The sequence below is a fragment of the Eublepharis macularius genome, chromosome 1 (genome assembly GCF_028583425.1).
Source record: "Eublepharis macularius isolate TG4126 chromosome 1, MPM_Emac_v1.0, whole genome shotgun sequence".
In the NCBI taxonomy this organism is placed as follows: Eukaryota; Metazoa; Chordata; class Lepidosauria; order Squamata; family Eublepharidae; genus Eublepharis; species Eublepharis macularius.
The window spans coordinates 81,126,538-81,140,240 of record NC_072790.1 but is presented as its reverse complement, the minus strand read 5'-3'; the positions used below and the strand labels follow the sequence as shown (position 1 = coordinate 81,140,240).

Here is a 13,703-nt window from a genome sequence, read left to right as displayed (position 1 = left end):
AGATCAGGAGAGCAGGTGGAAATGTCCCCCCCTTCAACCAGCTGCGATCAAGAGTGGAGCAGGAAGTACTGCCCACTCTCCCCTTCACCCAGCCAGGATCAGGCGTGAAGCAAGCAGCAATGCCCATCCCCCCTTCAAGTGGCCAGGATCAAGCACAGAGCAGGTGGCAATGCCTGCCCAACCTTCACCTGGCTGGGATCAGGAACAGAGCAAGTGACAATGCCCATCCTCCCTTCATGTGTCTGGAATCAAGTGCAGAGCAGCTGGCAATGCCCACCTTTGCCTTCAGCCAGCAGGGATCAGGAGCGGAGCAGGTGGTAATGCCCCTTCCCGTTCCCCCAGTTGGGATCAGGAGTGAAGTAGGTGGAAATGCACGCCCACCCTTCACCCAGCCACGAACAGGCGCAGAGCAGGCAGCAATGCCAGCCTCCCCTTTACACGGCTGGGATCAGCCATTGAGAGGGCAGCAATGTCCACCCCCCTCCTTCACTCGGCTGGGATCAGGCACGTAGCAGGTAGCAATGCCCACCCTTTTACCCGGCTGGGATATGGAACAGGACATGAGGCAATACCCGCCCCTCTTCATCTGGCATGGATCAGGCGCAGAGCAGGAGGTAATATCCGCCCCCCTTCACCCGGCTGGGATCAGATGTGGAGCAGATGGCAGTGGCTGCCCTCCAACTTCACCAAGCAGGGACATGAGGCAATGCCCACCCCCTCTTAATCTGGCCTGGATCAGGCGCACACAGGAGGTAATATCTGCCCCCTTCATCCAGCTGGGATCAGATGTGGAACAGATGGCAATGCCCGCCCACCAACTTCACCAAGTGGGGATCAGGAGCAATTCCCGCCCCCACCTTCACCCAGCTTGGATCAGACGCAGAGCAGGAGGCAATGTCTTCCCCCATTTAACTTTCCAGAATCAGGCGCAGAGCAGGCAGCAATGCCCCCCCCCCACTTCACCTGGCCGGAATCAGGTGCAGAACAGGAGGCAGTGCCCGACCCTTCTTCACCTGGCCTGGATCAGGAGTGGAGCAGGTGGCAATGCCCATACCCGCTTCCCCCAGCTGGGATCAGGCACGGATCAGGCAGCAATGCCTGCCAGTTCACTCAGCCAGGATCAGGTGTGGAACAGGAGGCCATGCCCGCCCTCCTTTCCCCTGGCTGGGATGAGGCACGGTGCAGGTGGCAATACCTGCCCCCTTCACTCGGCCGGGATCAGACGTAGAGGAAGTGGTCATGCCACGTCGCCTTCATCCAGCTGGGATCAGTGACGGAGGAAGAGGGAATGCTCCCCCCTCACTTCACCCAGCCGGAATCAGGTGCAGAGCAGGAAGCAGTGCTCACTCCTTCTTCACCTGGCCTGGATCAGGAGCGGAGAAAATGGCAATGCCCATACCCGCTTCACCCGGCTGGGATCAGGCACACATCAGGCAGCAATGCCCTCCACTTCACCTGGCCAGGATCAGGAGTGAAGCAGGTGACAATGCCTCCCCTCTCTTCACTCAGCCAGGATCAGGTGGGTAACAGGAGGCAATGCCCGCCCTCCTTTCCCCTGGCCGGGAGGTGGTCATGCCATGCCATGCCGCCTTCATCCAGCCGGGATCAGTGACAGAGGAAGAGGGAATGCCCCCCTGCCCGCCCTCCCCTTTCTAGAACCCGTTGTATTTTTCCCCACAACAGGATTTGTTGCTAGTTTGTTAAGATCTGTCATTTTCCATGAATGTTATATTTTTTCTACGAATATTAATTCCATGTGGCCCTTTGTTTTGTTCTGTACTGCAGAAGTATATTAACTATTCTGTTATCCTATGAGGCTGTAAAAAGAGCATTAAATACAGATAATATGGCCCACCCTAAACTGCAGATCCTAAACAAATATGAAGGGGTTGTATGCATTGAGAAGAAGTACATATAGTAAATTTCCAAAACACTTATTCTTCATAACTCTTATTTAAAAACAAAACAACTGCTATTTTTTTGTTCCTGTACTGAAGAACTACCTGTTTATATATTATCTCTCTTCACTGAAATGAGAAAAAACACCTTCCTAATATCTCTGTACATAACAGAGGACTTGGGGATGGGAGGTGTCAGTTGCAATAGCTGTCAAGAAAACAATAGTGACAAGAAACAATGAACTACTAGAATCAAGCCAAACTTTATGGACTACTGGGCTTAGCCATTTTTTTGTGACATGTCTAGAAAGAGCATCACATAAATCTGAATGTAAAACCTTTTCCCTACGCTGTAGGGTAAAATTACACTTTAAAGACTAATATTTATTTCAATATGAACTTTTTCTATCTGAAGAAGTGAGAGGTCACTGAGGAAAGCTCATATTGAAATAAATGTTAGTCTTTAAAGTGCCCTCAGACCTTTATTATGCCGAAAGCCAAATATAACTACATGGCTTCTTCAAGCTGTGTTTGCAAGGAACTAATGGGGACATATTCCCTGGCTTGCTTTTTGTTAATAATCAGGACCCGTGTATGGGTCATTTGGACCCACATGCATTTTGACTAGGATCCCACGAAGTATTTCCAATCATGGATCACAACTTCCCCACCTCCCCTTGCAGACAAAAATACATCCCCAAATGATGCTCCTGCAGAAAAAGGTCCCACAGAAGCAGACTGAGCGTGGGGAAGTCAGAGGCCTGCAACAAATGGGGTGGGGAATGCTAAAATGACCACTCCTCCATCAGCAAAGTTCTCCACAGGGGCCAGGCCTTTACTCCAACTTGTAGCTTTCCAGAGGAGTAATCAAAATATATTCTGAAAGGCTGACACTTCCTTAACTTAGGTACTTAAATATAGTACAACATGTGTTGTGCGGCAATATATGTTTCAGCATAATCTGTTCTGGACATGTGTTTGAGATAATTTTGGTCTCCAACACCTTTTACCTGCAGTATATTTCCCTACTTCCCATTCGATTTGCTTGAACTGGGGTTTAACCAAACATCAATTGCGTGAAATCTTCAAATTTAAACAAGACCCCAATGAGGAAAACAGACCGAAATACTAGAGAACAAATACCTACCTTGTTAGAGGGTGTTACATGGTCTACAAAGTAGTACTGATAAAGGAAAAACATTCTACCTAATTTGTGTGCCACTCTGAGCCCAGCTATGATCCCAAGTGTTTAGAAAATAATCTACAAACCTCTCACCTGAATAAAGGATTGAAATTCTTTCCATTGCTTTTCAGGCAGTTCAAGAGGCAGGCATAGCAGAAGTTCAACACAGCTTCTGAAAATGGAAGCAAGGCTGACAAGTCAATTAACAGTTTACAATACAAACAGAAAAACTCTGATTATTATAGGGAAAAATTATTCCCTACTACTAAGACAAAAAAATTAAGCAATTAAAAAAATAATAATATAGCAAAAACTAACAAAATGTACTTACAGAGCTAAGCGTTCAAGCACCAAAGCTACATTTTCACATTCAGAGGTAAGGTAAGGTCGTGCTTTAACATAACTGTGAATGGCCTCTGTGTACACCTCCAGCAAGGGCAAGGGATCTTCAGATGCCTTCCACTTTTCTGCATATTCAAGAAGTGTCTGTTTAGGAAATAAATATGGATTACAAATGGTGTTGGTAATAATATATAGATGACTACTGTTTTTTCATTTCATTAATAAATTTATATCAGCCCGTCCACAAGTGCTCAGCACATTACACCCACATTCTTATAACCTGAAAAATGAACACCTCGCCCCAACCATCAGCAAAAAATATATGCATCATTTACATATTTCTGGTCCTGAATCACAATCCTGAGACAGCGTATAGAACTGGGGAGTACTGCCCTGCACACAGCAGCCCAAGATAATCCTAACTATACATGGGGTTAGGCAACCATAAAGCCCAGCTAACGTCCCACAGCTGTGACTGCTGGGAGCGGCCACAAAAAGCCCAAGCAAAAAGTTGCAAGCACAATGCCCAATTCTTGGGGTGGCAGATTCCTCTAACCAGATACATACATACCATTAGTACTTGCAGAACAGCCAGGCTGTGCAATCTCCTGATTCCCAATATGCCTAAGAAGCATTTCCAGAAGAGGATTATTTGGGGAGCCTATAAAAAATATCAGTGGCAGGAGGAAAGAAGTGCATGCTTTGCTGTCATTCGTCATCTGGACTCATAGCAGTTGCTACTAGTGGCAGATTATCCACAGCCCACTCTTTTCCTCTAGCAGTTCTCCCTCCCCCAAACCGAGAAGTGAACTGCACCTGGAAAGAACCACTTCCAGAAGAGACTGATGCCAAAGTTAGCTCAAACACAGCCATCTTCAAGCTTGCTGTATTTTTTGGCAAAGAACACTGCAGATAAATCCACTCACATTTGCTCTAAAAGTTACACTACATCATTAAGATTCATATCAAAACTCACCGTAGATTCTGCTAGTCAGTTACTTGGAACAATTTCCATTCATTTCTCTGAGAATGCTTAAAAGCTATTTGGATTAACCTAGGCCATTGCATCCCATCTTGGACCTTACTCCTTTTGACTAGGTGATTACTGAATGCTGAGCAAAAACTATCTGTCTAAGAAGACCTAAAAAATTATACGTCAGTCTTATGTTTTTTGGACATGGAACAGTGGTCACACACCAGCTATATTTAGATGAGGTTTGTTATCTAGACAGATTATATCTAAGTTTTGATCACTGATTAACAACTTTCTCTTGGAGAACATGACTGTGCTGATTATCCTGGACTTTTTAGCAGCATACATATCATCATCTTGGTAGCCTTCGGAGGTATGCAGAATTAGGACTGAGAGGCACTGCTTTGGAGATAGATCCCACAAGAGTCCTTGGAGGCTACTCCCTAAGGCTTGTCCAATGAAGTTCCTCAGAATTAAATTTTGCTTCAATGCTGTTTAACATTAAACAAGAAACCCTGAGAAAGCTTATCTGGAGGTCTGGAGTGTGGCATCATTAATATGCTGATGACACTCATCTCCTTTCCCCTTGATGAAGTGGTTGCAGTTTGAACAGATATCTGGGAATGGCAAGATTAGATGAGGGTAACATATTGGAGCTCAACCCAAGTAAAACAGAGATTATTATTATAATTAATTATATTTATAATCCGCACTCCCTGCGAACGGGTTCAGAGCGGAATACAATATATAGATGACAGATGATAATACAATAGATGATAATGACAGCGGGTGATTCAATAAACTGAACAGCAGAGGAAATCTCCATTCTGGAGGAGATTACACTCTCCCCAGATGAGTGTGTCAGAGCTTAAGAGTTCTCCAGAATTAGCCTTGGCATTAGAACACTGGGTGTCTGCCATGTTCAGGTTTGCATTTTATTGGAGTCAGCTGATTCAACAGCTGCTTACAACAGAAGGAATTTGCCACTTTCATATGTGCCTGGTGACTTATAGATTATGCTACTGTTAGAGACTGCTCTTAAAGACTGTTAGGAAACTAACAGTACAATCTTAAGCAGAGTTTCCATTCCAGTGTGTGTGGATACAAATGTCTGAAATCCACCAGCAGCAAACTTTTCAGTGATTTCAATGGGCTTAAACTGGAGTAACTCTCCTCAGGAGTGCACTGTAAAACTAGTTAAAAATGTTGCTGCCTGTCTCCTTACATGAGCAAAAAAGCACATTATACTAGCATTACAGTGTGGATACAAAAGACTTGACACCCACCAGCAGCAAAGCTTTTCAGTAACTGTCCTGTCATTAAGGAACTAGAAGTTTATCTTTTCTTATCACGTGCCCATCTTAGGAGAGTGTCCAGGGACGAACACCCCGGACTTGCCACAGATCCCCTGCCTGAGGACCAACAGCACCCATGCTGCAGGCACAGACAGCCCGGGGAGGCAACTCTGGGCCAGCTGGCAGGGAGTGAAAGACCAGCTGGCAGAGAGTGAAGGAGAAACAGAACCAGCCTGGGTGGCCAGCCAGGTGCGCACTGCCCAACCAAGCCCCACAAGGCAAGATGTGCACATGCACGCCTGGGACGCTGATACCCAGCCAGATGGGCTAGAAGCCCTGCACCCGTCCCCATGTGGGGCTGGCAGGCCCGAAATCCACCCCAGGGGACCAGCCAGAATCAAGGAGGTCAGTCTGGCATTTTGCAAACAAAGGCAAAGGGGTCAAGTTGTGTCACCTGGAAAGTCCCTGCTAGCCCCACCCTGCAAGAAAGGATAGGAGAGCAGGGAGGAACTGGAACAAGGAGGAACACCTGAGAGCATTGCCGGCTGGACGGCATCTAGCCCCACCCTGCAAGAAAGGAGAGCAGGGAGGGACTGGAACAAGAAGAGGAACACTTGAGAGCATCCCCAGCTGGATGACATCTATCCCCATCCTGCAAGAAAGGATAGGAGAGCAGGGAGGAACTGGAATAAGGAGGAACACCTGAGAGCATTGCCGGCTGGACGGCATCTAGCCCCACCCTGCAAGAAAGGAGAGCAGGGAGGGACTGGAACAAGAAGAGGAACACTTGAGAGCATCCCCAGCTGGATGACATCTATCCCCATCCTGCAAGAAAGGATAGGAGAGCAGGGAGGAACTGGAATGAGAGAAGGAACACCTGAGAGCTCCCCCAACTGGATAGCATCATGAGGAGTCTGCCCAGGGCTGGTAGGCTGCCCAAGGATAGGAGGGAGCCTGGGAGGTAGGGAGGCGGAAGTTGGAAGGAGGCCTATAAAGACAGGCTCAGTAGAGAGGTCGTGGTGGGTTGCGTAGGAATGGTTGGAGAGGGAGAGGGAGAATGAATGGAGGAGCACTTGGCAAGGGACAGTGCAGGAGGGAAGAGCAAAGGCTACAGAAGGATAGGTCTGTAGGTGGCTGAGAGGGTGATGTATACTCCCTCCTTCCACTATCCAGGGGACAATCCCAAGCCTGCTTGTGCTCAAGGCCCCTCCTGATGATACTTGCGTCCAGGACTCCGCGGCTGCCATGGCGGAACCTGACAGAGAGAAAACATTTTTATTCTCCCAAGCTTTTGGAACTGAAACTTATTTTATCTGATCCTGATCTGATGTTTGACTGCTGCTGTTTTAATGACATATACCGTATGCTGATTTAGAAATGTGTAATTTTCTTTTAGTATTTGAATCCTCTAATGTGCTTTTTTAAAGATCATAAGCCACTTTGAGAGTGGTACAGTGGCACAGAAATATGGTAAATAAATAAAACAGAGGTCAGTTGTCTGATATACCATAGCAAATCTGAAGGGAATTCTCTGAATGTTAAAAAACCTGAAAGAAGTAGCACCAAGGAATGTCTCTTTTTTCATGTCTGGAGAAGCTTCTCATATTTTGTGATGAAGTTGATAAAGAAAGAAGTATGACATTTTAAGAAGTTTAAATTATGCAGCCAAGCTTGTACTTCCTTTTGGGGGTAGTGGTTATTCTCTTTCCACTAGTCAATGAACATAGTTATTGCATAGTCTTCCTGTACATAATCAGTGTGGGTGCGTGAGATAGGGGAAAGGATTCTACCTCATTTTTCTTTTAGCAGGTAGATTGTGTTTCAGTAGCAGATTCATAAAAGAAAGTAATCCAAAACCAAATAAAAATTTGAAACAAAAATTTTATTCTACATAAACACAAATGAGGTAATTGGGAAATCTAAACGATGAAAAATACAGAAAGTAAAAATAAAAGCGCACTTTCATGCTGCCTAAAGACTTAAAAGACTTTGGACATCTCAACCCTGAAGACAGATGTACTTTCCCACAGCAGGCATCTGGAAGAGAGTATGGCGAAAGAGTGAAAGTCTTCTTCCTTACTAACCCATACTTCACAGAGTCGCATAAGAGTAAGGAACTTCTCTTGGCCGAGTCAGACAGTGGAGTGTTTATTCAATCCCCACCATTACCTGAAGATCATGAGGTTCTTTGCATGCTGGTCTTGTCATGCAGACTGTAAAGGAAGTGGCTGAAGTGCAGAGGGAAATTAATGGGCATCAGACTGATCCTTCCCTGGGTTGACATTTGCCAGGTCACTGTGATAGATGGCTAGATGAGACATCTGTCTACCTCATCAATGCTTTTGTTTATCTTAATATAATGGAGTTCGTGGTTCAACTGAAATCCCACATACAGCTTGGGCTTTCCCCTTCTCCAAGACACAGAGGAGTATCATAAAACTTGCTTAAACTCTATGATGGCTACAAATCTGCCCTTTTCTCTTATCCACTCTTTAAATGGGCATTTCCCTACCACTCTGAGCTGCAGGGAAATGCCCATTTAAAGAGTGGGTGAAGCTTGGCTAGCTGGCCAAAAGTTCCAGGGGTTCCCATCCCAAATAAAGTTTGATCTCTTTCACTCAGGGTGAATCTATAACCCTGCACAAAAAGGGAAAGATGCAGTCAGAAGAACTGCTAGTCCGAGTGCCAGACAGTGAGTTTCCCCAGTTGCAGTTCCACCATCCCTACTGTAGGTGACCTCCAGATTTTCAAGCTACCAGTATCCTTGGAGGCACAGACAGGTTAGAGTATCTTAAGTTCACTCCCCATCTTGTATCTACTTATTTCACTGAGAGTCCTGACCCTTTAACACAGCAAGTTGCCACTCTCTCTGACGCCCCACCAAACGAAGTAGCCCAGGTCTCTTATCAGTTGCCTCTCACCCAGATCTTTCTTCAAGCTACTGGCGTAGGGAACAAAATACTTCTTCATGCTGCCATTATAGAGATAGATGTAAGGGAGGCCTAATTGGTTTGTGTATGTTTTCTTTCCCTGAGATGACAGGGTGGATAAAAATCAATGATTTAAAAATAAATAAATAAATAAAATCGGATTTATTTAAATTGGATTTTTTTAATAAAATGTTTTTGAGGAAAAATCCATCTAAAGATACTTTTTTATTTAAGATACATTATAGTCCATCATGAAATAAGGATTAGTTTTTAATTATGTAGCATGAGGCTATATATTCATGCAATGTTTAAATTTGTTGGTAAATGTATTCTATTAATTCATTCACAATGTCATACTCTTACAGAGGTTTCTGTAAGATTATTGGGCAATTTTTCTATCTAGAAGATATTATCACAGATGCTTGGGTTTTTTTTACAGACCTCAAAACTGAATTTGTGTCTGCAGAGATCACATGCCTCTTCTTCACAGAGAAAATGTTATAAACATACAGAGTTGAGAAAAAGACCTTAATCTCATTGTTCCTTTGCAAATCTATGGACACAGAATCAACCCCTTATCTCTTAAGTGCTATGTTTCAAAAAATTCAATGAACATAAGATTGTTGTGAGTGGAATAGATTTGCACAAAAAGCTAAGTGTGAAGAGGGAGGAACAAGCAGTAAAAATGAAAGTGAAACCTTCTGAGCAGAATACTCCACAAGTCTTTGGATCTTTGTGTGTATCGTCTGAGGTTTATCATATTATTCTTTCCTTGGAGGAGAAAATCTATAATGACAGCAGGCCATAAAAGAGACCCAGTTTGGGAATATTTTAATGAAGTTCCTCTACCTATGGGTAAGGCAGGCATGTGTGCAAAATGCAAACACTGCAACAAAGAAATGCAAGGCCTGGTGACCTGAACGAAACAGCATCATGAGAAGTGCTGTGATGAAGATGACAAAAGGAACATGTTTGAAACAGGCAGAATCTTCAGGTTGTTTACGCCCAGTTTGTTTATGCAATAAACTCTTCTTTCCATCTGATCGAAAACCCACACTTCATTAATATGGTTCAGTCACTGAGACCAGGATACAGTCCACCCAGCGGAGCAGATGTTGCAGGGAAACTGCTGGAGAAATCGAGCAACGTGCAACAGCTCTAGAGGGTAAAATTGTTAACCTAAGTCTTGATGCGTGGAGTAATGTCCATAATGATCCTGCTGTATGTGCTTCTACAACAACAAAAGGGAATGTCTTCCTTGCAGAAACAATTGATACATCAGAAAATGCACACACAGCAGAATACTTACAAGAAGTGACAGCAAAAGCTATAACAACATGGGAACAAAAAATCAAATGTCTAGTATGCAGTCTGGTCACGGACAATGCTGCAAATATATCCAAGATGAGAAGAAATTTCGAAGAGCAGGAAGGGAATACAAAGCTAATAATAACATATGGTTGCAGTGCTTATTTGCTCCACCTCCTAGCCAAAGACTTCAGTGGTCCAGAAATAAAGACTAATGTTGTTGAAATTGCTAAATACTTCTGTAACAATCATTTTGCAGCAGCAGCTCTGAAAAGAATGGGTGGAACCAAGCTAATGGTCCCACAAGATGTTAGATGGAACTCTGTAGTGGACTGTTTTGAGCAGTATATCAAGAACTGGCCTATTCTGATGACAGTTTGTAAACAAAATTGAAAGAAAATAGATGGCACTGTCAAGGCCAAAATCGTCATCATTAGGCTTAAGAGAAATGTTGAACATATGCTGAGCATCCTGAAACCCATTTCTGAAGCTTTAAACAAAATACAGAAAAATACCTGTTTCATTGCTGATGCTGTTGAAATTTGGAAGGAACTGAGTGAGCACTTAAATGCACTTACAGAATTAAATTACAAGCATTAAAAAAAACAATGTGATAAACACTGTCTCCAGCTCATTTTCTCACAAATATTGTCAATATCTGGTACCAGGGTCACACCTTAAGTGCTGAGAAAACTAGTTAACTATGGCACGGGTATCCAGCAACCATCCGTCTGTAATGCCAACTTCAGAGCTCAGGGGGAACCGTTCAAGAAATATATGTTTGCTGATGATGTTTTAATGAAAGTTACACCAGTGAACTGTTGGAAGTCACTTAGAGACTGTTGAAGTAATTATTTCAATTTTAACAGCAGTAGCTTCTTCTGCTGGCATAAAAGACTATTCTCTTCCTTTGGACTCATTCATTCTAAACTGAGAAATTGTTTGGGACCCCATAAAGCAGGAAAGCCTGTTTTTTTTTCCAGATTATGAACAAACAAGAAAATGAAGATGAGTGAGCTACAGAGGACAGTATTTTAAGTTTTCCATGTGTAGACGGGGCTGATAGTCTTTTTAAGTTTTTTTAAAAAAAGATATTTTGTTTAACCATATCAGTTAACAAACATGGATGTTTAAGCAAATACAAGAATACATATGCTGTAATATTGTTTTAGTAAAATAAAATTATGTACATTGTTATTATTAAGGTAACAATTATTTTTCTTCCTTCAATAAAGTACAGCAGAAAAGTTATCCAAATATGAATAATTAACCTATGAAACTGGAGATAGATAATTATGAAATTATTGCGAGGTGAACTATCTATGATGTGTTTCTAATAATATAACCAAATAAGTAATTTTTTTATATAACTGTAAAACTAATCTGAAAAGTTATTCTAAAAATGAAACCTTCATCTGGTTGTAAATATTAAGATTTTACCAGCAAGAATGAGTCTTTATGTAGAAAACCATGATTTAAATCTACTCTTACTGACTAGTGATTTAAATCATGATTTAAATCGATTTGATTTAAATCAAATTCACCCTGTGAGATAATGAAAAGGAGTTAATTTTTATTTCAAACAGTAAAACAACATTGGGGTGAGAGAGGTACACAGATAGCTATCTTTCTTGCAGCGAGCTTTCAATTCATCCTCATTCACTTACTGACACATCCCATTTCTTACTCACACTTCTTCTCCTGCTCTGCCAACACTACATTGTGTCAGCTCTCATCTGAGACCCTGAGAGAGGAGGAACTGGATCTGTCCATCACAGCAAGAAGCAGTGATATGTACTCCCAGGGGAGAGTGGGTCAGGTCCTTGTCACTGCCATCACTTACTTTAGACCCAGAGATTTTCTACTGTTACTGGTAAACTCAAAGCAACCAGTCCTTGTATATGCCTCACCACAGACAAAGAACAGTAAATCACTAATTAGATTTGCTTCCTTTGAGGAAGAAGGGAGGAAAAAGTCAGGAGTAGAAATGGGCACCATCCACATTACGATAGAAAAAACCCCACGATAATGGCGATTGCGCTATCGTGACCCGGCGGATCGTGATCGTCCACGGCCAACGATCCAGTGATCGGGAGAGGCCTGGATCGTTGCATTCGGGCTCGGATCGGGGATCCAGACACTCAGGCGCCAGCAATCTATTCCCCTGGCAATGGAGCCAGGGGAAAGCCTGAGCTCTGTTTGCCCTCCTTCTGTCGCCCTGAAAACCCGAATGGAAGCCCAGCTTTCCTTGATCACCAAGGCTTCCTTCCAACCACGGAGCAGCAAAGCAGTCACAAGTTGGGAGAAGACACCCAGGGGAGGGAGGGGGAAGGGGGTGTTCTGTAGCCATGGGCACTCCAATCTCATCCCTGCAAACCCTGATAGGCAGCTCTGGCAGCCAAACACAGACCTCCTGTGTTGCTGAATGGGACCTGAGGGGAGGTGGCTCGTCGCCGCCTCCCCGTGCCCGCCAGGCCCGGCGGCCGCCACCACCACCCACCTTCCCACATAGCTGGGAATAGCAGTGCGGCCCACTTTGGCCTCCATGATCCACGATCCGGGAACGGGAGATGATCGGTGTGGATCGTTAATTCGGGATCATCGCCGGCGCCAATCCACGATCAGCTGGATCGTTAATTTTTTTTGGATCGTGCCCATCTCTAGTCAGGAGCATGCCAACATGGTGCTACAGTATATTTCCATATCTGCTACTCTAATAACCACTGCACTGGCAAACTTCTTTAAAAAGTTACCTTTGGTGTGGCGAAAATTGAGGCAAGCTTAATAGATTTGTTCTCTAAATAATAGGTGCCCACCTCGCATTATAAACTGTTTATGAACTTTTTAAAAAGGTTTGCGGTGCAGTATGGGAACTGCTGTTTGAAAACATAATTTCAAAGCTTTCTTGGACACCGAGAATAATTCATGCAATTCTTTGCATCAGGACAGTGTTCTATATTCACTCCAAGCTCTTTAAAAACTTATCTATTAGTTGTACCCAATAAAATACAGAGCTCTGTTTGAAGAACTGAGCATTCCCCTCTCTCCCTGTAGCCCACCATACCCCCTGAAATGTTATCAGGGTTCAAGAGTCCCTCTCCCAAACACAAGAGAACTAGGAATAATGTGGGAGTTGTGGAAGTGTGGATAAGTGAAAATGCATGCCCCCCTTCCCCTATCTAGTGAGAAATAAGCTTTTAATTTAAACATTAAGAGATTTTAAGAGTTGCTCTCTAACTTGATTGTTTTATAATTGTTTATGAAGTTTATTCTGCCTTCTTCCTAACAGCTTGCATTAGTTATAGATAAAAACAGCCATTTCCCTGGTAGCCTCTGGACAGCAAGATCAGACAAAATGGGTTGTTGCAAACATTAATGCTAGTTCATGGAAACCATACTTTACAAGCTGGGAACTAGCTTAGAAGCCATATGCTTCCCATGGTTTTGTGTTAAATATGCATCAAATCTCGTCAAGATTGACAAAATCTTGATGAGATTTCTCAAATCATAGTTTACAGATCATCCTATTTGTAATAATATTGCTTACACCAATGTCCGGAATAAAACATGTGCAAAGATCATCTAAAGTGGGAGGAAAGGTAGGGGGATTCATCCCTGAAGCTGGTTCCTGTTTGCCTTGAGCCAGTGTTATCTCTGTATAGGCATCAAAGATAGGCAGCTATGGCTGTGAAATACTTATTATAAGCTTAAAACAAGACTCAGTATATAAAAACGAGATAAAGTTAAAACTATGTATGAAAAAGAACATACAGA

The 13,703-nt window shown here is 43.4% G+C and overlaps 1 protein-coding gene across 1 annotated transcript in view; it reads right to left on the bottom strand.

Moving 5' to 3' along the window:
• ZNF292 (zinc finger protein 292) overlaps positions 1-13,703 on the bottom strand; it is a 63,743-nt gene that overhangs the window by 47,051 nt on the left and 2,989 nt on the right. The window contains exons 2-3 of the mRNA XM_054977754.1: positions 3,413-3,567; positions 3,175-3,253 (exon numbers count right to left, since the gene is read on the bottom strand). Coding sequence (XP_054833729.1) covers positions 3,175-3,253; positions 3,413-3,567 — 234 coding nt within the window. The remainder of the gene's footprint in view (positions 1-3,174; positions 3,254-3,412; positions 3,568-13,703) is intronic.